General features: G+C 46.6%; 1 protein-coding gene across 1 annotated transcript in view; it reads left to right on the plus strand.

Moving 5' to 3' along the window:
• fastk (Fas-activated serine/threonine kinase) overlaps positions 1-26,579 on the plus strand; it is a 65,782-nt gene that overhangs the window by 6,627 nt on the left and 32,576 nt on the right. Inside the window, exons 2-5 of the mRNA XM_067977505.1 lie at positions 59-746; positions 14,673-15,143; positions 16,121-16,269; positions 23,092-23,308. Of these exons, the coding sequence (XP_067833606.1) occupies positions 104-746; positions 14,673-15,143; positions 16,121-16,269; positions 23,092-23,308 (1,480 nt within the window). The 5' untranslated portion in view covers positions 59-103. The remainder of the gene's footprint in view (positions 1-58; positions 747-14,672; positions 15,144-16,120; positions 16,270-23,091; positions 23,309-26,579) is intronic.

A 26,579-nucleotide genomic window follows, 5' to 3' on the forward strand; every position in this document is an offset into this window, starting at 1 on the left:
TTACGATGCCAAGTGTCAGACTTTGCTGTTCTGAGTGGTGTGGTCTGCTCTGCCGCAGGTTTCTGCTGTTCCCCAGACTCCCTCGAGGTGAGCGCTGCCTAAGATGCAAAGGTCGCCCCTACGCTGCTTCGGGTCTCTGCCGCCGGGGAGTGAGAGTGTTCTGCTATTAGACGGACTGACTCGTCTCGGCCTCACCTGCTTTCTCCGTTTCTTCCGCCTGGCCTGCCGCCCAGCTGCCGACTGCCCGCCGAGGAGCTGGGGTACGATGTATGCCGCCCGTTACCACGCCTGCAAGCCGCACAACAACTGGGCCGCCTATCCGGAGCTCTTCCCTCACCTCTACCAGGGGAGGCACAATGGGCACAAACCCCATCATCACCACCACCACCACCACCACCATCACCACCGCGCCAAGAAGAAAACCTGGAACTTCATCCATGAGAAGATGACCTACGACACTTTCTTCACCATGAAGCGGCTGATCGATCGCTCGCGGACCGTGGGCGAGGTCCTGCGCTGGGTGACTCAGAACCCCGGCAAGATCTCCTACAACCATTACCCCATCGCCCTGCAGAAGATTGGCCAGGTGCTGCAGCAGCTGCCGGGAGGGGCCAACGGGGAGACGCACCACAGCCAGATGTTGGAGCTGGAGGATTTCCAGACGCTCTGCGACTCCATTGTGAGCGACTGCTCCAAGTTCGACAACTTCAGCATTGTCAACTGTCTGTACGCTGTAGCAGCCTTGGGTAAGAAAGAGCATCAACTCTGGTCTTTTCTGTCCTACCCCCGTTCAGGATGATTGAAAAGCACAGGTTGGATGGGATTTGAAATGTTGCTGTCCACAATCACTTCAGGAGATATCCTGCATAAAAAAAATATTTTCTGCGAAAGGTTTTATAGATAACAGGTGCACAGACTCCAACTGCGAAGGAGAAAGGTGAGGGACTATTTTGGGGCAGGGTCAGTGATGAGGGTCATCAATTTAAAATCGTCACAAAGAGAATGAGGAGAGAGGTTAGGAGAAATTCCTTTACACAGAGGGTTGTTGGAGTACAGAATGATTTGATACAGTGCGAGACCATTGCATCTTTTAAGGGAAAATTGGATAAATATTCAAAGCAGTAAGTTACAAGGCTATGGGGAGAGAGCAGGGCAGTGGAATTAGTTTTGGATTTGTCTAGCACAAAGCTGGCACAGATACGATGGGCCGAATGGCGTCCTGTGCTGTAAACCCAGATGGTTCAAACAGTCTAGATAAAGAGCTTGCATAAATACTGCAGAAAGCCTAGAGGAGTATAGAAAGTACAGGGATGACATAAAAAAGGAAATAAGGAAAGCAAAGAGAGGGCATGAAAATATATTAGCTAGTAAGATTAAAGAAAACCCAAAGATGTTTTATCAGTACGTTAAGAACAAGAGGATAGCTAAGGAAAAGGTGGGACCTATCAGGGATGATAAGGGTAACTTGTGTGTAGAAGCAGAGGATGTGGGTAGGGTTTTAAATGAATATTTTGTCTCCGTATTCACAAAGGAAAGGGATGATCCAGACGGAGTAGTTAAAGAGGAGAGGTGTGAAATATTGGATAAGGTAAACATAACGAGAGAGGAAGTACTAGAGGGACTGGAATCCTTGAAAGTTGATAAGTTACCAGGGCCGGATGGATTGTTTCCTAGGCTATTGAAGGAAGCCAGGGAGGAAATAGCGGATGCTCTGAGGATCATTTTCCAATCCTCACTAGTTTCAGGGGAGGTACCGGAGGACTGGAAGACTGCAAACGTAGTACCATTGTTTAAAAAGAGTACGAGGGAAAGGCCGAACAATTATAGGCCGGTCAGTCTTACCTCGGTGGTGGGCAAACGATTAGAATCAATACTGAGAGATAGGATAAACTGTCACTTGGAAAGGCATGGTTTAATCAGGGATAGTCAGCATGGATTTGTTCAGAGAAGGTCATGCCTTACAAATCTGATTGAATTCTTTGAGGAAGTGACAAGGAGGATTGATGAGGGTAGTGCAGTGGATGTTGTCTACATGGATTTTAGTAAGGCATTTGACAAGGTCCCCACATGGCAGAATGTCAGAAAGGTAAAAGCCCATGGGATACAGGGAACTGTGGCGAATTGGATCCAAAATTGGCTCAGTAACAGGAAACAAAGGGTAAAAGTCGATGGATGTCTTTGCGAATGGAAATCCGTTTCCAGTGGTGTGCCACAGGGCTCAGTGTTGGGTCCCTTGCTGTTTGTGGTATATATTAATGATTTGGACTTGAATGTAGGGGGCATGATTGGCAAATTTGCAGACGACACAAAAATTGGCCGTGTAGTTGATAGCGAAGAGGATAGCTGTGGACTCCAAGAAGATATCAATGGGTTGGTGGAATGGGCAGAAAAGTGGCAAATGGAGTTCAACCCGGAGAAGTGTGAGGTAATGCACTTAGGGAGGGCAAACAGTAAAAGGGAATACGCAGTAAACGGGAATATAATGAGAGGGGTAGAGGAAGTGAGAGACCTTGGAGTGCATGTGCACAGGTCCCTGAAGATGGCAGTACAGTTCGATAAGGTTGTGAAGAAGGCATTCGGAATGCTTTCCGTTATTAGCCGAGGTATAGAATACAAAAGCAGGGATGGAATGATGGAACTGTATAAAACGCTGGTAAGGCCACAGCTGGAGCATTGTGCGCAGTCCTGGTCACCATATTACAGGAAGGACGTAATTGCTCTGGAGAGAGTGCAGAGAAGATTTACAAGAATGTTGCCAGGGCTTGAAAATTGCAGCTACGAGGAGAGATTGGATAGACTTTGGTTGCTTTCCTTGGAGCAGAGGAGGCTGAGGGGAGACTTGATTGAGGTGTACAAAATTATGAGGGGCCCAGATAGAGTCGACAGGAAGTACCTGTTTCCCCTAGCGGAGAGTTCAAGAACTAGAGGACATAGATTTAAGCTGATTGGTGGAAGGATTAGAGGGGACATGAGGAAAAACTTTTTTGCCCAGAGGGTGGTGGGTGTATGGAATTCACTGCCCGAATTGGTGGTAGAGGCAGGGACCCTCAACTCTTTTAAAAAGTGCCTGGACCTGCACCTAAAGTGCTGTAAGCTGCAGGGCTACGGACCGGGTGCTGGAAGATGGGATTAGAATGGGCTCCTGGTTGTTCTTCAAGCTGGTGTGGACACAATGGGCGGAATGGCCCCCTTCTGTGCTGTATCTTTTCTATGGTTCTATTTATATAACACTTTGTCTCGTCGAGCTATCTGGAGGAGCTTCACATGCAATGAATTACTTTGAGATTCACTGACGCTTGTTATGTGGTACATACAGTTCTGGTCACCATATTACAGGAAGGATGTGATCTTCATGGGGGAATCTAAAACTAGGGGGCATAGTCTCAGAATAAGGGGTCGCCTGTATAAGACAGAAATGAGGAGGAATTTCTTCTCGTAAATCTGCGGCCTTGGAGAGGGTAGAGCAGAGGTTCACCAAGGTGATATCAGAGACTGCCTGCAACTCCAATCCTCCAGTTTGGCTTGTGTGGGGTTTCTTGGGCGTAGTCGGGTTGCAGACTCCAGGATAGATTTGAAGGGCAAACATCATCCATGTTACTTGGGCAATGGAAAAATAGTTATCAGGAGGCCATTTCGCCCAGTGCCATCATGGACAATATTGGCCTGAGCAAACAGCCCAGTAAGCTGAAGATAGAATCATGGAAAATTTACGGTACAGAAAGAGGCCACTCGGCCCATCATGCCCGCGCTGACTGAAAATGAGCCACCCAGCCGAATCCCACTTTCCAGCCTTGTAGGTTACGGCACTTCAGGTGCACATCCAGGGACTTTTTAAATGAGTTGAGGGTTTCTGCCTCTACCACCCTTTCAGGCAGTGAGTTCCAGACCCCCACCACCCTCTGGGTGAAAATAATTTTCCTCAGCTCCCCTCTAATGCTTCTGCCAATCACTTTAAATCTATGCCCCCTGGTTATTGACCCCCTCATAAGGGAAATAGGTCCTTCCTATCCACTCTGTCAAGGCCTCTCATAATTTTGTACACCTCAATTAAATCTCCCCTCAGCCTTCTTTGTTCCAAGGAAAACAACCCCAGCCTATCCAATCTTTCCTATAGCTAAAATTCTCCAGTCCTGGCAACATGCTCATAAATCTCCTCTGTACCCTCTCTGGTGCAATCCATAAGAGACCATAAGAGATAGGAGCAGGAATAGGCCATTCGGCCCCTCGAGCCATTTAATGAGATCATGGCTGATCTGATTATTACCTCATCCACTTTCCAGCCTTTTCCCCATATCCTTTGACTCCCTCGCTGATCAAAAATTTGTCTAACTCAGCCTTGAATGTATTCAATGACTCAGCCTCCACAGCTTTTTGAGGTAAAGAATTCCAAAGATTCACGATCCTCTGCGAGAAGAAATTCCTCCTCATTTCCGTCTTATACGGGCAACCCCTTATTCTGAGACTATGCCCTCTAGTTTTAGATTCCCCCATGAGGATCACATCCTTCCTGTAATGGGGTGACCAGAACTGTACACAGTACTCAAGCTGTGGCCCAACCAGTGTTTTATACAGTTCCAGCATAACCTCCCTGCTCTTATATTCTATGCCTCAGCTAATAAAAGAAAATATTCCACATGCCTTCTTAACAACCTCATTTACCTGTCCTGCTACCTTCAGGAATCTGTGGACATGCACTCCAAGGTCCCTCACTTCCTTTACACCTTTCAGTATCCTCCCATTTATTGTGTATTCCCTTGCCTTGTTTGCCCTCCCCAAATACATTACCTCACATTTCTTTGGATTGAATTCCATTTGCCACTTTTCTGCCCACCTGACCAGTCCATTGATATCTTCCTGCGGTCTACAGCTTTCCTCCTCACTATCAACCATGCAGCCAATTTTTATATCATCTGCAATCTTCTTAATCATGCCCCCGATATTTAAGTCCAAATCATTGATATGTACCACAAAAAGCAAGGGACCTAGTACTGAGCCCTGTGGAACCCCACTGGAAACAGCCTTCCAGTCACAAAAACACCGGTCGACCATTACCCTTTGCTTCCTGCCACTGAGCCAATTTTGGATCTAACTTGCCACTTTCCCTTGGATCCCATGGGCTTGTACCTTTTTGACCAGTCTGCCACATGGGACCTTGTCAAAAGCCTTGCTAAAATTCATGTGGACTACATCAAATACACCACCCTCATCGACCCTCCTTGTTACCTCCTCAAAAAATTCAATCATGTTACTCAGTCACGACCTTCCCTTAACAAATCCGTGCTGACTGTCCTTGATTACTCCGTGCCTTTCTAAGTGACGGTTTATCCTGTCCCTCAGAATTGATTCCAATAATTTGCCCACCACCGAGGTTAGACTGACTGGCCTGTAATTACTCGGTCGATCTCTCGCTCCCTTTTTAAACAATCCTCCGGCACCACGCCTGTATCCAGTGAGGATTGGAAAATGATGGTCAGAGCCTCCGCTATTTCCTCCATGCTTCTCTTGGCAGCCTGGGATACATTTCATCCGGCCCTGGTGATTTATCTACTTTCAAAGATGCTGATCCCCTTAATACTTCCTCTCTCTCCAAGTTTATCCCATCCAATATTTCACACTCCTCCTTAACTACAATGTCTGCATCGTCCCCCTCTTTTGTGAAGACAGACGCAAAGTATTCATTAAGAACCATAACAACATCTTCCACCTCCACACATAGGTTACCTTTTTGGTCTCTAATAGGCCCTATTCTTTCCTTAGTTAGCCTCTTGCTCTTAATGTATTTATAAAACATCTTTGGGTTTTCCTTGATTTTACTTGCCAATATTTTTTCACCCTTCTTTTCTTTCCTAATTTCCTTTTTAATTTCACCCCTGCACTTTCTGTACTCCTCTCAGCTTTCTGCAGTATTGAGTTCTCGGTGTCTGACATAAGCTTTCCTTTTTTGCTTACCCTGTATGTTCCTTGACATCCAGGGGTCTCTCGATTTGGCAGTCCCACCCTTTTTCTTCGTGAGAACGTGTTTACTCTGAACCCCTTGGATCTCCCCCTTGAATGCCTCCCACTGCTCTGACACTGATTTACCTTCAAGTAGCTGTTTCCAGTCCACTTTTGCTAAATCACTTCTTGGCTTAGTAAATTTGGCCTTTCCCCAATTGAGAATTGGAGAATTTTAACTCCTGTTCTTTGTCCTTTTCCGCAACTATGCTAAAACTAACTGAATTATGATCACCAGCACCAAAATGCTTTCCCACTGATACTCCTTCCACTTGCCCAGCCTCATTTCCTAAAACTAAATCCAAAACTGCCCCCTCTCTTGTTGGGCTTGCTACGTCTGGTTAAAAAAGTTCTTAATGCAATTTAAGAATTCTGCGCCCTCTGTACCTTTTACTCTGTTTGTGTCCCAGTTAATATTAGGGTAGTTGAAATCCCCTACTATTACTGTCCTATGGTTTTTGCAATTCTCAGAAATTTGATTCCATATTTGCTGTTCTATCTCCCTCTGACTGGGGGTCTATCGTACACTCCCAGCAGTGTGACTGCCCCTTTTTTGTTCCTCAGCTCAACCCATATGGCCTCATTTGATGATCCTTCTGACATATCATCCCTCCTCACAGCCGTAATTGTTTCTTTAACCAAAATTGCCACCCCCTCCTTTTTTGTCCCCTTCTATCTCATCTAAAAACCCTATAACCAGGAACATTGAGCTGCCATTCCTGCCCCTCTTCAAGCCAGGTTTCTGTAATAACTAAGATATCATACTGCCACGTGTCTATCTGTGCCCTCAGCTCATCTGCCTTATTCACCATACTCCTTGCATTGAGTTATATACCATTAAGCACTGCCAAACTGCTTTGTTGTTTATTTTCTAACCTTTGTTTCCTCTGCCTTCCAAACTCACTTACTAATTTTCTGCCTTCCATTTCCAGTTCTGATTCTGTCCCATCTGAATCTGCCCTCAGACCAAGATTTCATAGAATTGAACACTTTGGTAGAGGGAAGGGAGGAAGGCACCAGCTATGACGGAAGATTACACCACTTTTCGCAAGAGCCAATAGTTAGAAGTTCACAGCACTGAAAAAGGCCATTCGCCCCTTCATGTCTGTGCTGTAATCTCATTTCCCCCCCCCCCCGACTTCTCCACTTCAAATATTTCTTTGCTCTTCCCTTAAAAGATGCAATGGCCTAAATTTTTCATGGGTTGAAAGGTGCTTCTGACAGCATGTGTGACACAGGCTCCCATCCCTATCGGCACTCCAACAGGCTCAATGGGAACTTGCAGCGCACAGCAGACCGTGAAAGAGTTTGCGAGCAAACAGTTCATGCATTTAAACAGGGTGCTCGGCCATAGGCCGTAGCTCACTCAGTGAGGGACGGGCAGAAGATGGGGAAGTAGGTCTCTCCTCCCACAGGGAATCCTGCTTTCCATGGAGTGTTTCTGGGGAGTGTCCTGAGCCAGACTCCACCAGCCAGGTGCTTACAGATGGATCATTGATGCTGATTCCCTACTCACTGTCCCGTCCTGAGCCCCTGTCTGTCTGTGTGCGAATCCCACTCACAACATTCAGACAGCAGTGGCACACAGAGGGCCAGGTAACCCTCCCCCACTTTACCTCTCCTCCCCTCCTGAAGGCGCTCACTCTTGTTGGGGTACTGATCGGATGGCGCTCGTCGCCCTCCAGTACCTCGCCTGAGCGACCACCGAGTGGCAACTGTGGAGGTCATCGTATCCGAGCTGGATCCTCTCGTCACCCAGCTCCTGCACACGCTCTTCGGCAGTGCACGAGTGGTGTGAATCCTGCACACCCACTGCTGCCCTGGCTGAGACAAGCTAACTCAGAACTCTCCAGATTTATTCTCCGACTGTTCTACTCCTGCATCCGCGCGATGGGTATGTTAGTGTAGTGATGATGTTACTGGACTAGCAATCCAGATAGTGTGAGTTCAAATCCCACCATGGCAGCTTGAGAATTAAAAAACCTGGAAATAAAAATCTGATATCAGTGAAAGTGACGGTGAAACTGTCGTAAAATCCCAACTGGTTCGCTTCAGGGAAAGAAACCTGCCGTCCTTACCCGGTCTGGGCCTATATATGACTCCGGTCCCACACCAACCTGGTTGATTCGTAACTGCCCTCTGAATTGACCTTGCAAGCCCCTCGGTTGTAAATTCAGAGATGAGCAATAAATGCCGACGTTGCCAGCGACGCCCACATCCTAAAAATGAATAACAAAAACAAAAATAAAGGAACTTGCTGAACACTGCGTTGGGCTGAGATTTCAGCTGAAGTTACTCATTCGATAAAGACAGGTGAATTCGGCCCCTCCGAGATCACCCATCTGCTCCCCAAAAATCCACGCCACACATTGAATACTCTGAAGAATCTCCCAACATCTTTGCTAAATTTTCTTTTCATCACTTCAATTCCATTGTACCCTGTCTTACTGTTAATGGCTTCAGATAATTGTTCCAGATTTACCTTCTCGATACCATTTGCTTCCTAGTTGTGTGTCACTCTCCCCTCTGAGTCCATAATCTAAGATGGCACTCCAGGGCACTACTGAGGGAGTGCTGCACTGTCGGAGGTGCCATCCTTTAGATGTTAAACCAAATATAAAGATCCATTGGCTTATTTGGGAGAAGAGCAGGGGAGTTCTCCCAGTGCCCTGGTCAACATTTATCCCTCAACCAGCACCCCAAAAAAGCAGATGAACTGGGTCATTCGTCCCATTGCTATGTGTGGGATCTTGCAGTGCATAAGATGGTTGCTGCGTTTTGCTACATAGCTACAGTCACTGCATTTCAAAGTAATTTGTTGTGTGCAGAGCATTTAGCGACATTTCTGAGAGGTGTGATAAATAAAAGCCTCTGGAGTTCTATGGAGCTCTCTGTGTTGCCTCTTTTAAAGTCTGAAGAGCCCAAGTTAAAGAAAGAAAGACTTGCATTTATATAGGGCCTTTCACGACCTCAGGATGTCCCAAATTCATGGGGCACTGGCACCAGTACTGGGGAAAGAGGGAGCTGTTCCATTGGGACGGGCTTCACCTGAACCATGCTGGGACCAGTGTTCTGGCAAACCGAATAACTAGAGCAGTAGAGAAGGCTTTCAACTAAATTGGGGTCGGGGGGGGGGGGGGGGGGGGAGGGTGGGAGGGCTCAGGTGGGGCGAAGTTTAGATTGATAAAGAGAAAAGACAAGGAAGTAGTACAGGAAAGTGATGGGGGTAGTTATAAACAGAGTGTGTCAGGAAGGGACAATGTGTACAAACATAAGAGTGCACTCGCAAATGGGGCCGGGGTAGGAAAGAATGGTAAAAAGACAAAATTAAAGGCTCTTTATCTGAATGTGCGCAGCATTCGTAATAAGATCGATGAATTGATGGCACAAATAGAAACAAATGGGAATGATCTCGTGGCCATTACAGAGACGTGTTTGCAAGGTGACCAAGGTTGGGAGCTAAATATTCAGGGTTATTTAACATTTCAGAAGGATAGGAAAAAAGGTGAAGGTGGTGGGGTAGCTCTGTTAATAAAGGATGAATAGTGAGAAATGATCTTGGCTCAGAAGATCAAGATGTCGAATCAATTTGGGTGGAGGTAAGAAATAGCAAGGGAAAGAAATCACTGGTGGGAGTAGTATATAGGCCCCCTAATAGTAGCTACACTATAGGGCAAAATATAAATCAGGAAATAAGGGGGGCTTGTAAAAAAGATAATGCAATAATCATGAGTGATTTTAACTTTCACATAGATTGGACAAATCAAATTGGCAAAAATAGCCCTGAGGAGGAGTTCATAGTTTGTATTAGGGACTGTTTCTTAGACCAATACGTCGGGGAACAAGCCAGGGAACAGGCCAATTTGGATTTGGTGATGGGTAACGAAAGAGAATTAATTAATGATCTCAAAGTAAAGGATCCCTTGGGAAGCAGTGATCATAACATGATAGAATTTCACATCCAGTTTGAGAGCGAGGATCTTGGGTCTGAAACTACTGTATTAAATTTAAATAAGGGCAATTATAAAGGAATGAGGGTGGAATTGGCTAAAGTGGACTGGGTAAACAGATTAGATGGTATGATGGTGGATAAGCAGTGGCAAACATTTAAAAAGATATTTTATGACTCGTAGCAAAAATATATCCCTGTGAGGAGGAAAGACTCCACAAAAAGGGTGAACCAACCATGGCTAACTAAGGAAGTCAAGGATGGTATCAGGTTAAAAGAAAAAGCATACAACATGGCAAAGATTACTGGTAAGCCCGAAGATTGGGAAAACTTTAAAAACGAGCAAGAGATGACTAAAAGAATAATAAAGAGGGAGAAAATAAATTATGAGAGTAAACTAGCAAGAAATATAAAAACTGACAGTAAAAGCTTCTACAAGTATATAAAAAGGAAGAGGGTAGCTAAAGTAAACATTGGTCCCTTAGAAGATGAGACTGGGGAAATAATAATAGAAAACAAGGAAATGGCAGAGGATTGAACAGATATTTTGTATCTGTCTTCACAGTAGAAGACACTAATAACATACCAATAATACTAGAAAATCAAGGGGCAAAGGGGAGGGAGGAACTAAAAACAATCACTATCACTAGAGAAAAAGTACAAGGTAAACTAATGGGTCTCAAGGCTGACAAGTCCCCTGGACCTGATGGCTTGCATCCGAGGGTCTTAAAGGAAGTGGCTACAGAGATAGTGGATGCATTGGTTGTAATCTTCCAGAATTCACCAGATTCTGGAAAGGTCCCAGCGGATTGGAAAACAGCAAACGTAACACCCCTATTCAAGAAGGGAGTGAGACAGAAAGCAGTTAACTATAGACCAGTTAGCCTAACACCTGTCATTGGGAAAATGCTAGAATCCATTATTAAGGAAGTAGTAGCAGGACATTTGGAGACTCAAAATACAATCAAGGAGAGTCAACCTGGTTTTATGAAGGGGAAATCGTGTCTGACAAATTTATTAGAGTTCTTTGAGGAAGGAACAGGCAGGGTGGATAAAGGGGAACCAATGGATGCAGTATATTTGGATTTCCAAAAGGCATTCGATAAGGTGCCACATAAAAGATTACTGCACAAGATAAGAGCTCATGGTGTTGGGGGTAATATACTGGCATGGATAGAGGATTGGCCAACTAACAGAAAACAAAGAGTTGGGATAAAAGGGTCATTTTCAAAATGGCAATCTGTAACTAGTGGGGTGCCGCAGGGATCAGTGCTGGGGCCTCAACTATTTACAATATATATCAATGACTTGGATGAAGGAACAGAGTGTATTGTGGCCAAATTTGCTGCTGATACAAAGATAGGTGGAAAAGCAAGTTGTGATGAGGACACAAAGTGTCTGCAAAGGGACATTGACAGGTTAAGCGAATGGGCAAAAATTTGGCAGATGAAATATAATGAGGGAAAATGTGAAGTCATCCACTTTGGGAGGAAAAATAAAAAAGCAAAATGGAGAAATACTACAAAATGCTGCGGTACAGAGGGATCTGGGTGTCCTCGTACATGAAACACAAAAAGTCAACATACAGGTGCAGCAAGTAATCCGGAAGGCAAATGGAATATTGGCCTTTATTTCTAGGGGGATGGAGTATAAAAGCAGGGAAGTCATGCTACAACTGTACAGGGTGCTGGTGAGACCACACCTGGAGTACTGCGTACTGTTCTGGTGCCCTTATTTAAGGAAGGACATGCTTGCATTGAAGGCAGCTCAGAGAAGGTTCACTAGGTTGATTCCGGGTATGGAAGGGTTGTCTTATGAGGAAAGATTGAAGAGGTTGGGTCCATACTCATTGGAGTTTAGAAGAATGAGAGGAGATCTTATTGAAACACACAAGATTCTGAGGGGACTCGATGGGGTAGATGCTGAGAGGATGTTACCCCTCATGGGGAATCTAAAACTAGGGGGCATAGTCTCAGAATAAGGGGTCGCCCGTTTAAGACGGAAATGAGGAGGAATTTCTTCTCCCAGAGGGTTGTGAATCTTTGGAACTCTTTACCCCAAAAAGCTGTGGAGGCCGAGTCATTGAATACATTCAAGGCTGAGTTAGACAAATTACTGATCAGCGAGGGAGTCAAAGGATATGGGGAAAGGGCGGGAAAGTGGAGTTGAGGTAAATATCAGATCAGCCATGATCTCATTAAATGGCAGAGCAGGCTCGAGGGGCCGAGTGGCCTACTCCTATCTCTTCTGGTCTTATTATGGTCAAAGCATTTTACAGCCAGTGAAATACTTTTGAAGTGCAGTCACCGTTGCAATACAGGAAACATGGCAGCCAATTTGCGCAAAGCAAGATCCCACAAATAGCAATGTGGTGATGACCAAATAATCTGTTTATCAGAGATGTTGGTTGAGGGATGGATATTTGCCAGGAGACCGGAGAGAACCCCCCTGCTCTTCATAGATTCATAGAAAAGTTACAGCACGGAAGGAGACCATTCGTCCATCGAGTCAGCGCCTGCTCTATGCAAAAGCAATCCAGCTAGTCCCGCTCCCCCGCCCTATTCCCGTCGCCCTACAAATTTTTCCTTTCAAGTACTTATCCGGTTCCTTTTTGAAGGCCGTGATTGAATCTGCCTCCATCACCCCCTCGAGCAGTGCATTCCAGATCCTAACCACTCGCTGTGTAAAAAAGTTTTTCCTCATGTCACCTTTGGTCCTTTTGCCAATCACCTTAAATCTATGTCCTCTGGTCCTTGATCCTTCCACCAATGGGAACAGTTTCTCTTTATCTACTCTGCCTAGACCCTTCATGATTTTGAACACCTCTATCAAATCTCCTCTCAACCTTCTCTGTTCCAAGGAGAACAACCCCAGCTTTCCCAGTCTATCCACGTAACTAAAGTCCCTCATCCCTGGAATAATTCTAGTAAATCTCTCCTGCACCTTTCCTAAGGCCTTCACATCCTTCCTAAAGTGCGGAGCCCAGAACTGGACACAATTCTCCAGTTGTGGCCGAACCAGTGTTTGATAAAGGTTCATCATGACTTCCATACTTTTGTACTCTATGCCTCTATTTATGAAGCCCAGGATCCCGTATACTTTTTTAACTGCTTTCTCAACCTGCCGTGCCACCTTGAACGATTTGTACACATATACCCCCAGATCTCTCTGTTCCTGTACCCCTCTTAGAATTGTGCCCTCTCATTTATATTGCCTCTCCTCGTTCTTCCTACCAAAATGTACTACTTCGCATTTTTCGGCCTTAAATTTCATCTGCCACGTGTCCGCCCATTCCACCAGCCTGTCTATATCCTCTTGAAGTCTATCACTATCGTCCTCACTGTTTACTACACTTCCAAGTTTTGTGTCATCTACAAATTTTGAAATTGTGCCCTGTACAAGTCATTAATATATATCAAGAAAAGCAGTGGTCCCAGCACCGACCTCTGGGGAACACCACTGTACACCTCCCTCCAGTCCGAAAAACAACCGTTCACCACTACTCTCTGTTTCCTGTCACTTAGCCAATTCTGTATTCATGTTGCTACTGCCCCCTTTATTCCATGGGCTGCAATCTTGATGATAAGCCTACCGTACAGCACTTTATCAAACGCCTTTTGAAAGTCCATATACACAACATCAACTGCATTGCCCTCATCTCCCCTCTCTGTTACCTCATCAAAAAACTCTTATCAGGGGAGTTAAACATGATTTGCCTTTAACAAATCTGTGTTGGCTTTCCCTAATCAATCCACACTTGTCCAAGTGACTGTTAATTCTGTCCCAGATTATCGTTTTTAAAAGTTTCCCCACCACCGAGGTTAAACTGACTGACCAAGAGTTAGACCATAAGGCCATAAGAGATAGGAGCAGGAGTAGGCCATTCGACCCTCGAGCCTGCTCTGCCATTTAACGAGATCATGGCTGATCTGATTTTTACCTCAACTCCACTTTCCTGCCTTTCCCCACATCCTTTGTCTCCCTTGCTGATCAGAACTCTGTCTAACTCAGCCTTGAATGTATTCAGTGACTCAGCCGCCACAGCTTTTTGGGGTAAAGAATTCCAAAGATTCACAACCCTTTGGGAGAAGAAATTCCTCCTCATTTCCATCTTAAATGGGCGACCCCTTATTCTGAGACTATGCCCCATAGTTTTAGATTCCCTCATGAGGGGTAATGTCCTCTCAGCATCTACCCTATCGAGTCCCCTCAGAATCTTATATGTTTCAACAAAATCTCTTCTCATTCTTCTAAACTGCAATGAGTATAGACCCAACCTGTTCAGTCTTTCCTCATAAGACTGGTGGGTTGCTGGGTTTATTCTTACACCCTTTTTTGAACAAGGACATAACATTTGCAACTCTGGGTGTGGCCGTGGGATATTTTACGTCCACCTGAGAGGGCACATGGGGCCTTGGTTTAATGTCTCATCCGAAAGACGGCACCTGTGCCATGCAGCACTCCCTCAGTACTGGCCCTGGATTTTTGTGGCCTAGATGTTTGTGCTAAAGTCTCTGGAGTGGGACTTGAACCCACAACCTTCTGACTCTGATGCGAGAGTGCTACCCACTGAGCGACAGCTGACACAGTTGTCGGTTTGACAGGACCTGTGCAGCCCACGGTATTGGATCCAATTCATGCAGACAGATGTCTTAAGTCAGTCAGAGAATGATTGGTGTTGTCTCCTTTTTCCATATCAATGAAGTTTCTCGTCTCGTTGCGCTGACAGGTCTTCCTTGCGATTCCAAGATTGTTCAGGTCCTGGAGGAGGAATCGCGAATCCGCCTCTCCCAGTTCAATCAGAAGGATATCTCTATGGTTTTCAGCAGTGTCATGAAGCTACACCCGTCCACCCAGCATCCGCTGGTCGAGAGCTGCCTCAAGGGCCTGGAGAAGAACATCGAGAAGGAGCGTCACCCCCAGACCCTTTTCCTCTTGCTCTCCTACTACAAACTCAAGTCCCAGACGCTCCAGTCCGACACCTACACCAGCGAACAGCTTCTCAACAACCGCAAGATCCTACGCCTGGTCAAGCACACGCTGGGGCACGTCAGCAACGTGCGGGACCATGAGATGACCCTGCTGGATGAGATGCTGGCCATATGCTCACGGGAGGCCAGTAACAAGTCACTGGAGCTGATCTTCAGCTCTCAGCTCTTCTATGAGAACAGGCAGGAAAAATTCATCAGCAGCTTGGCAGGTAGGGCGCTGATACCTTTTAAACCATCAATGTGTCGTAACTGGTGCAAATACAGATACCACTTAAACCAGTGCTGAGCCCCATCTAGTTCATCTTTCCTAGAGAGAGTGGATAAGAAGGACCTATTTCCCTTTGCAGAGGGGTCAATAACCAGGGGGCATAGATTTAAAGTGATTGGTAGAAGGATTAGAGGAGAGCTGAGGAAAGATTTTTTCACCCAGAGGGTGGTGGGGGTCTGGAACTCACTGCCTGAGAGGGTGGGAGAGGCAGAAATCCTCAACTCATTTAAAAAGTACCTGGATGTGCACCTGAAGTGCTGTAACCCACAGGGCTACGGACCAAGTGCTGGAAAGTGGGATTAGGCTGGGTGGCTCATTTTCGGCCGGCGAGGACACGATGGGCTGAATGGCCTCTTTCTGTGCCGTAAATTTTCTATGATTCTATGACCCGTGATCCCCCATGACAGCATCTAACTGCCTCTTACATGTCTCTGGAGTGTTCACCTCCATTCCCCCTCCTGGACTCCACTCCAAATATGAATCAGCTTGTGTGAAGAATGACTTGCTTATGCCCCTCCTTATGACCTGATTTTACGCTTTCACTCGGCGACGAACCTGACACTTCAGCTCTACAGGGTCGTTGTGCCTCGCCTCTCCTGAATAGCTTCAGTTCTACCATTACTGGTCGCCCTCTGCTACCTTCCCAAGGGGCCCTTCTTCCTGTGTGACCCTAAGCAGAGAGTGGCGGCTGGCTATTTGACTCTGAAGGGCATCGTGGTTGTGCCCAATTCTGTCCTTACCTGAATCCATGCTCGTGCCCTTTGCAACCAAGATCACTGCATGAGGTCAGGAGTGGGAGCAGTGGCTGATTTTCCCTCTCCCTATCCCAGGACCGCAGAAGCTGCTATGGGACACCCCGGGATTCCGAGCTGATTAGGATTGCAGCCTCTGAGGTGATGATATTTCTTTCCACTTCAGAGGAACTCCCGAAGAAAGCGGACAGCATCACCCCCTACACCATGGCACTCATCGCAAAGTATATCGCACGTCATAGACTGCGTGAGACCAAACTTCTGGACACCATCGCAGAGTTCCTCATCAAAAAGGGCGAATACCTGGACAGTAAGGTAATTATTTACAGCTGCTCCAACATAACAAAAACCACCCTCTGAGACACAACAGCTGGAGTCAGGCCTGGATTGGGGGAGAAACCAGCGGCTCTTTTCAAGAGGCAGAGAGAACAAGCCCATGGAGTGATCTGTAGATAGGGACGGTGATCCAATGGGGATCTGTAGATAGTATGATCTCCAAGGGGATCTTTAGAGAGGGACAGTGATCCAGTGGGAGGGGATCGGTGGATGAGCGCAGTGAAGGTAAGGGGAAACTAGGTTTGCCCACAGATCGGCAAAAGTGGGAGCAGGGGACAGCCTGATGCCGGCTGGTCCTGATGTCCTAGTTGCAAACAGTAAGATAAAGGTATCAGGTCCATTACGACTGCTGTTCACCCAACACAGGCACGCTTTCAACACACATGTCCCTTACACACACGCTTGTGTTTTGAGAAATCGGAATGAGGGGCTTAGTGTAGGGGGGATAAAATGGGACAGAAGATGGGATCACGGGGAACTGTGGTTAGTTGACACCAAGCATGGATTTTAAACGTCTGTAGATTGTGGGAACAAAGACCTGGGTCCAGTTTATCGCTCCTCCTCGTTTTACAACTGTTCAAAGAACATAAGAAATTGGAGCAGGAGTAGGCCATCCGGCCCCTCGAGCCTGCTCCACCATTCAATAAGATCACGGCTGATCTTCGACCTCAACTCCACTTACCCCCCGATCCCCATATCCCTTGATTCCCCAAGAGTCCAAAAATCTATCGATCTCAGTCTTGAATATATTCAACGACTGAGCATCCACAGCCCTCTGGGATAGAGAATTCCAAAGATTCACAACCCTCTGAGTGAAGAAATCCTCATCTCAATCTTAAATGGCCGACCCCTTATCCTGCGACTGTGCCCCCTAGTTCTAGACCCTCCAGCCATGGGAAAAGGCCTCTCAGCGTCTACCCTGTCAAGCCCCCTCAGAATCTTATATGTTTCAATTAGATCAGCTCTCATTCTTCTAAACTCCAGAGAGTATCGGTCCATTCTACTCAATCTGACCTCATAGGACGACCCTCTCATCCCAGGAATCAATCTAGTGAACCATTGTTGCACCGCCTGTAAGGCAAGTATATCCTTCCTTAGATACGGAGACTGAAACTGTACACAGTACTGCAGGTGTGGTCTTACCAGAGCTCTCTATAATTGCAGCAAGACCTCCTTACTCTTGTACTCCAACCCACTTGCAATAAAGGCTAACATTCCATTTGCCTTCCTAATTGCTTGATCTACCTCCATGTTAACTTTCTGTGATTCGTGTACAAGGGCACCCAAATCCCTCTGAATACCAATCTTTCTTAGTCTCTCATCTTTTAAAAAAATATTCTGCGTTTCTATTCTTCCTACCAAAGTGGATAATTTCACATTTCCCCACATTATGCTCCATCTGCCACCTCCTCGCCCACTCACTTAACCTGTCTATATTTTTTTATTCATTTGTGGAATGTGGGTGTCGCTGGAAAGGCCAGCATTTATTACCCATCCCTAATTGTCCTTGAGAAGGTGGTGGTGAGCCGCCTTCTTGAACCGCTGCAGTCCGTGTAGTGAAGGTTCTCCCACAGTGCTGTTAGGGAGGGAGTTCCAGGATTTTGAACCAGCGACGATGAAGGAATGGCGATATATTTCCAGTCGTGAATGGAGTGAATGTTTAGGGTGGTGGATGGGGTGCCAATCAAGCCGGCTGCTTTGTACTGGATGGTGTCGAGCTTCTTGAGTGTTGTTGGAGCTGCACTCATCCAGGCAAGTGGAGAGTATTCCATCACACTCCTGACTTGTGCCTTGTAGATGGTGGAAAGGCTTTGGGGAGTCAGGAGGTGAGTCACTCGCCACAAAATACCCAGCCTCTGACCTGCTCTTGTAGCCACAGTATTTATGTAGCTGGTCCAGTTAAGTTTCTGGTCAATGGTGACCCCCCAGGAAGTTGATGGTGGGGGATTCGGCGATGGTAATGCTGTTGAATGTCAAGGGGAGGTGGTTAGACTCTCTTGTTCGAGATGGTCATTGCCTGGCACTTGTCGGGCACAAATGTTACTTGCCACTTATGAGCCCAAGCCTGGATGTTGTCCAGGTCTTGCTGCGTGCGGGCACAGACTGCTTCATTATCTGAGGGGTTGCGAATGGAACTGAACACTGTGCAATCATCAGCAAACATCCCCATTTTTGATCTTATGATGGAGGGAAGGTCATTGATGAAGCAGCTGAAGATGGTTGGGCCTCGGACACTGCCCTGAGGAACTCCTGCAGCAATGTCCTGGGGCTGAAATGATTGACCTCCAACATCCACAACCATCTTCCTTTGTGCTAGATATGACTCATTGCAGCCTCTTACATAAGAACATAAGAAATTGGAGCAGGAGTAGGCCTATCGGCCCCTCGAGCCTGCTCCGCCATTCAATAAGATCATGGCTGATCTGATCCCAACCACAAATCGAAAGAACACAAGAAGTCGGAGCAGGACCCGGCCACATAGCCCCTGGGCCCTCTCCGCCACCCACAGGGCATTGACCGATCCGAACTCAGCTTCATGTCCAATTTCCTGCCCGCTCCCCATAACCCCTAATTCCCTTTACTTCTAGGAAACTGTCTATTTCTGTTTTAAATTTATCTAATGATGTAGCTTCCACAGCTTCCTGGGGCAGCAAATTCCACAGACCTACCACCCTCTGAGTGAAGAAGTTTCTCCTCATCTCAGTTTTGAAAGAGCAGCCCCTTATTCTAAGATTATGCCCCCTAGTTCTAGTTTCACCCATCTTTGGGAACATCCTTACTGCATCCACCCGATCAAGACCCTTCACAATCTTATATGTTTCAATAAGATCGCCTCTCATTCTTCTGAACTCCAATGAGTAGAGTCCCAATCTACTCAACCTCTCCTCATATGTCCGCCCCCTCATCCCCGGGATTAACCGAGTGAACCTTCTTTGTACTGCCTCGAGAGCAAGTATGTCTTTTCTTAAGTATGGAGACCAAAACTGTATGCAGTATTCCAGGTGCGGTCTCACCAATACCTTATATAACTGCAGCAATACCTCCTTGTTTTTATATTCTATCCCCCTAGCAATAAAAGCCAACAATTCCGTTGGCTTTCTTGATCACCTGCTGCACCTGCATACCAACTTTTTGATTTTCTTGCACTAGGACCCCCAGATCCCTTTGTACTGCAGTACTTTCCAGTCTCTCGCCATTAAGAAAATAACTTGCTCTCTGATTTTTCCTGCCAAAGTGCATAACCTCACATTTTCCAATATTATATTGCATCTGCCAAATCTCCGCCCACTCACCCAGCCTGTCTATATCCTCTTGCAGGTTTTTTATGTCCTCCTCACTCTCTACTTTCCCTCCCATCTTTGTATCATCTGCAAATTTTGATATGTTGCACTCGGTCCCCTCCTCCAAATCGTTAATATAGATTGTAAAGAGTTGGGGACCCAGCACCGACCCCTGTGGAACACCACTGGTTACTGGTTGCCAGTCCGAAAATGAACCATTTATCCCAACTCTCTGCTTCCTGTTTGATAACCAATCCTCCACCCATGCCAGAATATTACCCCCAATCCCGTGATTTTTTATCTTAAGTAATAATCTTTTATGTGGCACCTTGTCGAATGCCTTCTGGAAGTCTAAATACACCCTATACGTTATATCCTCGAAGAACTCAAGCAAATTTGTCAGACATGACTTCCCCTTCATAAAGCCATGCTGACTTTGTCCTATTAAATTATGCTTATCTAAATGTTCCGTTACTGTCTCCTTAATAATAGACTCCAAAATTTTACCCACCACAGATGTTAAGCTAACTGGCCTATAATTTCCAGCCTTCTGCCTACTACCCTTTTTAAATAACGGTGTTACATTAGCAGTTTTCCAATCTGCCGGGACCTCTCCTGAGTCCAGGGAATTTTGGAAAACTATCACCAAAGCATCCACAATCCCTACTGCCACTTCCCTCAAGACCCTAGGATGGAAGCCATCAGGTCCAGGGGATTTATCCGCCTTGAGTCCCATTATTTTACTGAGTACCATCTCCTGAGTGATTTTAATCGTATTTAGCTCCTCCCCCCCGAGAGTCCCCTGTTTGTCCAGTGTTGGGATATTCTTAGTGTCCTCTACTGTAAAGACTGAAACAAAATATTTGTTCAGCATTTTTGCCATCTCCATGTTTCCCACCATTAATTTCCCGGTCTCATCCTCTAAGGGACCTATGTTTGCCTTAGCCACCCTTTTTCTTTTTATATAACTATAGAAACTCTTGCTATCTGTTTTTATATTTTTTGCTAATTTCTTTTCATAATCTAACTTCCCTTTCTTAATCAATCCTTTAGTTACTTTTTGCTGTCTTTTGAAGAATTCCCAATCTTCTATCCTCCCACTAAGTTTGGCTACCTTATATGTCCTTGTTTTTAGTCGGATACTATCCTTGATTTCTTTACTTAGCCACGGGTGGCTGTCATTTCTTTTACACCCTTTTTTCCTCAGTGGAATATATTTATTTTGAAAGTTGTAAAATAACTCCCTAAATGAACACCACTGCTCATGTACCGTCTTACCCTTTAATCTATTTTCCCAGTCCACTTTAATCAATTCCGCTCTCATACCATCATAGTCTCCTTTATTCAAGCTCAGTACGCTTGTTTGAGAATCAACCTTCTCACCCTCTAATTGGATATGGAATTCAACCATGTTGTGGTCGCTCGTTCCAAGGGGATCCTTAACTAGGACATTATTAATTAATCCTGACTCATTACACAGGACCAGGTCCAAGGTTGCCTGCCCCCTTGTAGGATCAGTTACATACTGCTCAAGAAATCCATCCCTGATGCACTCAATGAACTCGTCCTCAAGGCTGCTCTGCCCAATTTGATTTGTCCAGTTAATATGATAATTAAAATCCCCCATAATTATGGCTGTTCCCTTATTACATGCCCCGACTATCTCCTGATTAATACTTCTTCCAGCAGAGTTGCAACTATTAGGAGGCCTATATACTACGCCCACTAATGTTTTTTTTCCCTTATTATTCCTTATCTCCACCCAAACTGTTTCATTATCTTGATGCTTTGTCCCAATATCATTTCTCTGTATTACAGTGATTCCTTCCTTTATTAACATAGCCACCCCACCTCCCCTTCCTTCCTGCCTGTCCTTCCTGATTGTTAAATACCCTGGCATATTTAATTCCCAGTCGTTGTCACCCTGCAGCCATGTTTCTGTAATGGCCACAAGATCATACCCATACGTAGTTATTTGTGCCGTTAACTCGTCCATTTTATTACGAATGCTACGTGCATTCAGATAAAGAACTTTCAAATCTGTTTTGTGACGCTTAGTTCCTGCTTTTTCCTTTTTTAACACTTTACCTATTACTCCATACCTTCTGTCCCTTCCTGTTACGCTTTCCTCTCTCTCCCTGCTCAGGTTCCCAACCCCCTGTCCTCCTCACAGTTACTTTCCCGCCTAGCTTTGTATCGTCAGCAAACTTGGATACATTACACTCGGTCCCCTCATCTTAATATCTTTGCCTGTTATTTGTCTGTCTCTTGCATGCTCGAGCAATGTTTTATTGCCTTAAAGGTGGTCAGCGATCGTGCTTCCCGACCTTGGTACTTGGTATGTCCTGTTCCATCTGTAAAAGGGATCTCTCACTCTCAGCTTGAACTGCTCCCTGCACAGGACAGGTGATATCGAGAGCTTTCCCTGTGTACATGCACCAGTGTTCTGTGTGAATCTGTGGGATCGGTGCTGTGGGGTGGATGAACAAAGAATGGAGTGTTCCTGAAGGGACTACAAGAATTGCTTGACCCATGTGAATATATTTAGGGGGTCCCAAGGAGTGTGTGAATATTTACAGGGGGTCTCTGGGCGGGTGTCCCAGGACATTGCTGCAGGAGTTCCTCAAGGCAGTGTCTTAGGACCAACCATCTTCAGCTGCTTCATCAATGACCTTCCCTCCATCATAAGGTCAGAAATGGGAATGTTTGCTGATGATTGCACAGTGTTCAATTCCATTTGCAACCCTTCAGATAATGAAGCAGTCCGAGCCCACATGCAGCAAGACCTGGACAACATCCAGGCTTGGGCTCATAAGTGGCAAGTAACATTCATGCCCGACAAGTGCCAGGCAATGACCATCTCCAACAAGAGAGAGTCTAACCACCTCCCCTTGACATTCAACGGCATTACCATCGCCGAATCCCCCATCATCAACATCCTGGGGGTCACCATTGACCAGAAACTTAACTGGACCAGCCATATAAATACTGTGGCTACAAGAGCAGGCCAGAGGCTGGGTATTCTGCAGCGAGTGACTCACCTCCTGACTCCCCAAAGCCTTTCCACCATCTACAAGGCACAAGTCAGGAGTGTGATGGAATATTCTCCACTTGCCTGGAATGAGTGCAGCTCCAACAACACTCAAGAAGCTCGACACCATCCAGGACAAAGCAGCCCGCTTGATTGGCACCCCATCCACCACCCTAAACATTCACTCCCTTCACCACCGGCGCACAGTGGCTGCAGTGTGTACCATCCACAGGGGGACCCCAAGAGTGTGTGAATATTTACAGGGGGTCTCTGGGAGTGTGTGAATTTTACAGGGGTCCCCCTGCTGATACCAACTAACTCAGCCTCGTGTGGGGATTGAACCTGGAACCTCGAGGGTCTGCACAGCTTGGGGCCACATGGCTTCCAGCTGTGGACTGGTGTCAGTGATGTCCCGGCATTGCCTGACTGGCATTGCATGTTTTCAATCATGTAACACAGTGTCTGACTTTGGACCGTTTCATGTTGCAGGTCATTCAGAAGCTGGTCTTCCCATTCAGTCGCATGAACTACAAACCCTCCAACGAGGCCAAGTTCTTTGAAAAGCTGGAGTCGGTGCTGGAGGTCAAGGCCATGAACTCACCTCTGGCCACGGTCAACATCTTCATGTCCATGTTCCAGCTCGGGCACTTCCCAGGGGCCATACTGGACCGTGTCTTCTCAGCCGTGTTCATCAACAACGTTATGAGTATGAGACCCCTTTATAACCGTCTTAGGAACAGGGCGAGAAGGTGTCACTGCGGGTGGGGGGACGCAGTTAACAGAACATCGGATGGATGTGGAAAACAGCACAATATCTGCTTGTTGTCTTGAAGCTCTGCCTCGTGCTGAGGTATGGTTAGTTAAAACCACACAAAGAGGCAAAAGGCCATTCAGCCCATCAGCCTCGCTCCATCCGGAGTCCGTGTCTGATTATTGTATCACGGACTCTCCCCTTCAGTCCCACCCCATCCGGAGTCCGTGTCTGATTATTGTGTCATGGAATCCACCCCCGCTCCCCGTCACTCCATTCAGAGTCCCTGTCTGATTATTAAGAACATAGGAAATAGGAGCAGGAGTAGGCCATACGGCCCCTCGAGCCTGCACCGCCATTCAATCAGATCATGGCTGATCTTCGACCTCAACTCCACTTTCCTGCCCGATCCCCATATGCCTTGATGCTCTTAGAGCCCAAAAATCTATCTATCTCAGCCTTGAATATACTCAATGACTCAACATCCACAGTCCTCTGGGGTACAGAATTCCAAAGATTCACAACCCTTGAAGTGAAGAAATTCCTCCTCATCTCAGTCCTAAATGGCCGACCCCTTATCCTGACACTGTGACCCCTAGTTCTAGACTCTCCAGCCAGGGGAAACAGTCTCTCAGCATCTACACTGTCAAGCCCTCTCAGAATCTTATATGTTTCAATGAGATCACCTCTCATTCTTCTAAATTCCAGAATATAGGCCCATTCTACTCAGTCTCTCCTCATAGGACAGCACTCTCATCCCAGGAATCAATCTCGTGAATCTTCATTGCACCGCCACGAAGGCAAAGTATCTCCTTCCTTAGGTAAGGAGACCAAAACTCTACACATTGCTCCAGGTGAGGTCTCACCAAAGCCCTGTACAATTGTCATAAGACTTCCTTACTCTTGTACTCCAACCCCCCTCCAATAAAGGTTCGCATACTATATGCTTGCTATACCTGCAAGTTAACTTTCTGTGTTTCGTGTACAAGGACACCCAAATCCCTCTGAACACCAGCATTTAATGGGTTCTCACCCTTTAAAAAATATTCTGTTTTTCTATTCTTCCGACCAACATGAATAACTTCTCATTCCCCCACATTATACTCCATCTGCCACCTTCTTGCCCACTCACTTAACCTGTCTATATCCTTTTGCAGACTCTTTGTGTCCTCCTCACAGCTTACTTTCCCACCTAGCTTTGTATCGCAGCAAATTTGGATACATTACACTTGGTCCCTTCATCTGAGTCATTAATATAGATTGTAAATAGCTGAGGCCCAAGCACCGATCCTTGCGGCACCCCACTAGTTACAACCTGCCTGCCTGAAAATAACCCGTTTATCCTTACTCTGTTTTCTGTCCGTTAACCAATCCTCTGTCCATCAGTCCCAATCCATCCTGAGTCCGTGTCTGATTATTGTATCATATATTCCCCTGTTCCCCCTCATTAGTCCTGCTCTCCTATGGTCCTTACATCATTATTCTGTTGTGAGCTTTACCTCACCACCTCTTGATCCCCTACTTAAGGAACACTGAGTTCCTTCCCCTAACTCCTCCAGAACCGTAGCTCAGTGTAAATCCCTCACTCTGGGATCCCGAGAGTCACTCAGTGTAAATCCCTGACTCTGGGATCCTGAGAGCAACTTAGGGTAAATCCTCACTCTGGGATCCCGAGAGTTGCTCAGTGTAAATCCCTGACTCTGGGATCCCGAGAGTCACTCAGTGTAAATCCCTCACTCTGGGATCCCGTGAGTTGCTCAGTGTAAATCCCTGACTCTGGGATCCTGAGAGTCACTCAGTGTAAATCCCTCACTCTGGGATCCCGAGAGTCACTCAGTGTAAATCCCTCACTCTGGGATCCTGAGAGTCGCTCAGTGTAAATCCCTCACTCTGGGATCCTGAGAGTCACTCAGTGTAAATCCCTGACTCTGGGATCCCGAGAGTCACTCAGTGTAAGTCCTCACTCTGGGATCCCGAGAGTCACTCAGTGTAAGTCCTCACTCTGGGATCCCGAGAGTCGCTCAGTGTAAATCCCTCACTCTGGGATCCTGAGAGTCACTCAGTGTAAATCCCTCACTCTGGGATCCTGAGAGTCACTCAGTGTAAATCCCTGACTCTGGGATCCCGAGAGTCGCTCAGTGTAAATCCCTCACTCTGGGATCCCGAGAGTCACTCAGTGTAAATCCCTCACTCTGGGATCCCGAGAGTCACTCAGTGTAAATCCCTCACTCTGGGATCCCGAGAGTCGCTCAGTGTAAATCCCTCACTCTGGGATCCTGAGAGTCGCTCAGTGTAAATCCCTCACTCTGGGATCCCGAGAGTCACTCAGTGTAAATCCCTCACTCTGGGATCCCGAGAGTCACTCAGTGTAAATCCCTCACTCTGGGATCCCGAGAGTCGCTCAGTGTAAATCCCTCACTCTGGGATCCCGAGAGTCACTCAGTGTAAATCCCTCACTCTGGGATCCCGAGAGTCGCTCAGTGTAAATCCCTCACTCTGGGATCCCATGCTGGTTCGACAAGTGATGGCAGTGCAGGTGGTGTGTCGTAACTGCAGTATGTGGGAGTTTGTGGAGAGCAGCGTGATCCCCAGCAACCACTTCTGCAGTAAGTGTCTGCAACTCAAGGAACTTCAGCTCAGAGCTGTTGAGCTGGAGTCCGAGCTGCAGACATTGCGATGTATCCGGGAGGGGGAGAGTTACCTGGACACTTTGATCCAGGAGGCACTCACACCCCTTAGATTAGGTAATAGTTTAGATTGGTTCAGTTGCCAGGAGGATGTGACTGTGAGTCAGGCAGGTATGGGGATGTAGTGATGGAGGACCCTCAGCCTTTGACCTTGTCCAACAGGTACGAGATATTTGCTACCTGTATGGATGGGAGCAAAGACTGCAGGGAGGATGGGCAAACTGACCACGGCACTGTGGTACAGGAGGCCATTCAAGTGGGGGAAGTGAAAAGGAATGTGGTGGTGGTAGGGGACGGTATAGTCAGGGGGATGGACTCTGTTCTCTGCAGCCGCGACCGTGAGTCCCGAAGGCTGTGTTGCCTGCCCGGTGCCAGGGTTAAGGACATCTCCTCGCTGCTGGAAAAGAACTTGGAGCGTGAGGGGGAGGATTCAGTTGTCGTGGTCCACGGAGGAACCAACGGCGTAGGTAGAACTAGGAATGAGGCTCTGCTGAGACAGTTTGAGGAGCGAGAAACATAGACATAGAAACATAGAAAAT

This window comes from Heptranchias perlo, chromosome 3 (assembly GCF_035084215.1).
Source record: "Heptranchias perlo isolate sHepPer1 chromosome 3, sHepPer1.hap1, whole genome shotgun sequence".
NCBI lineage: Eukaryota > Metazoa > Chordata > Chondrichthyes > Hexanchiformes > Hexanchidae > Heptranchias > Heptranchias perlo.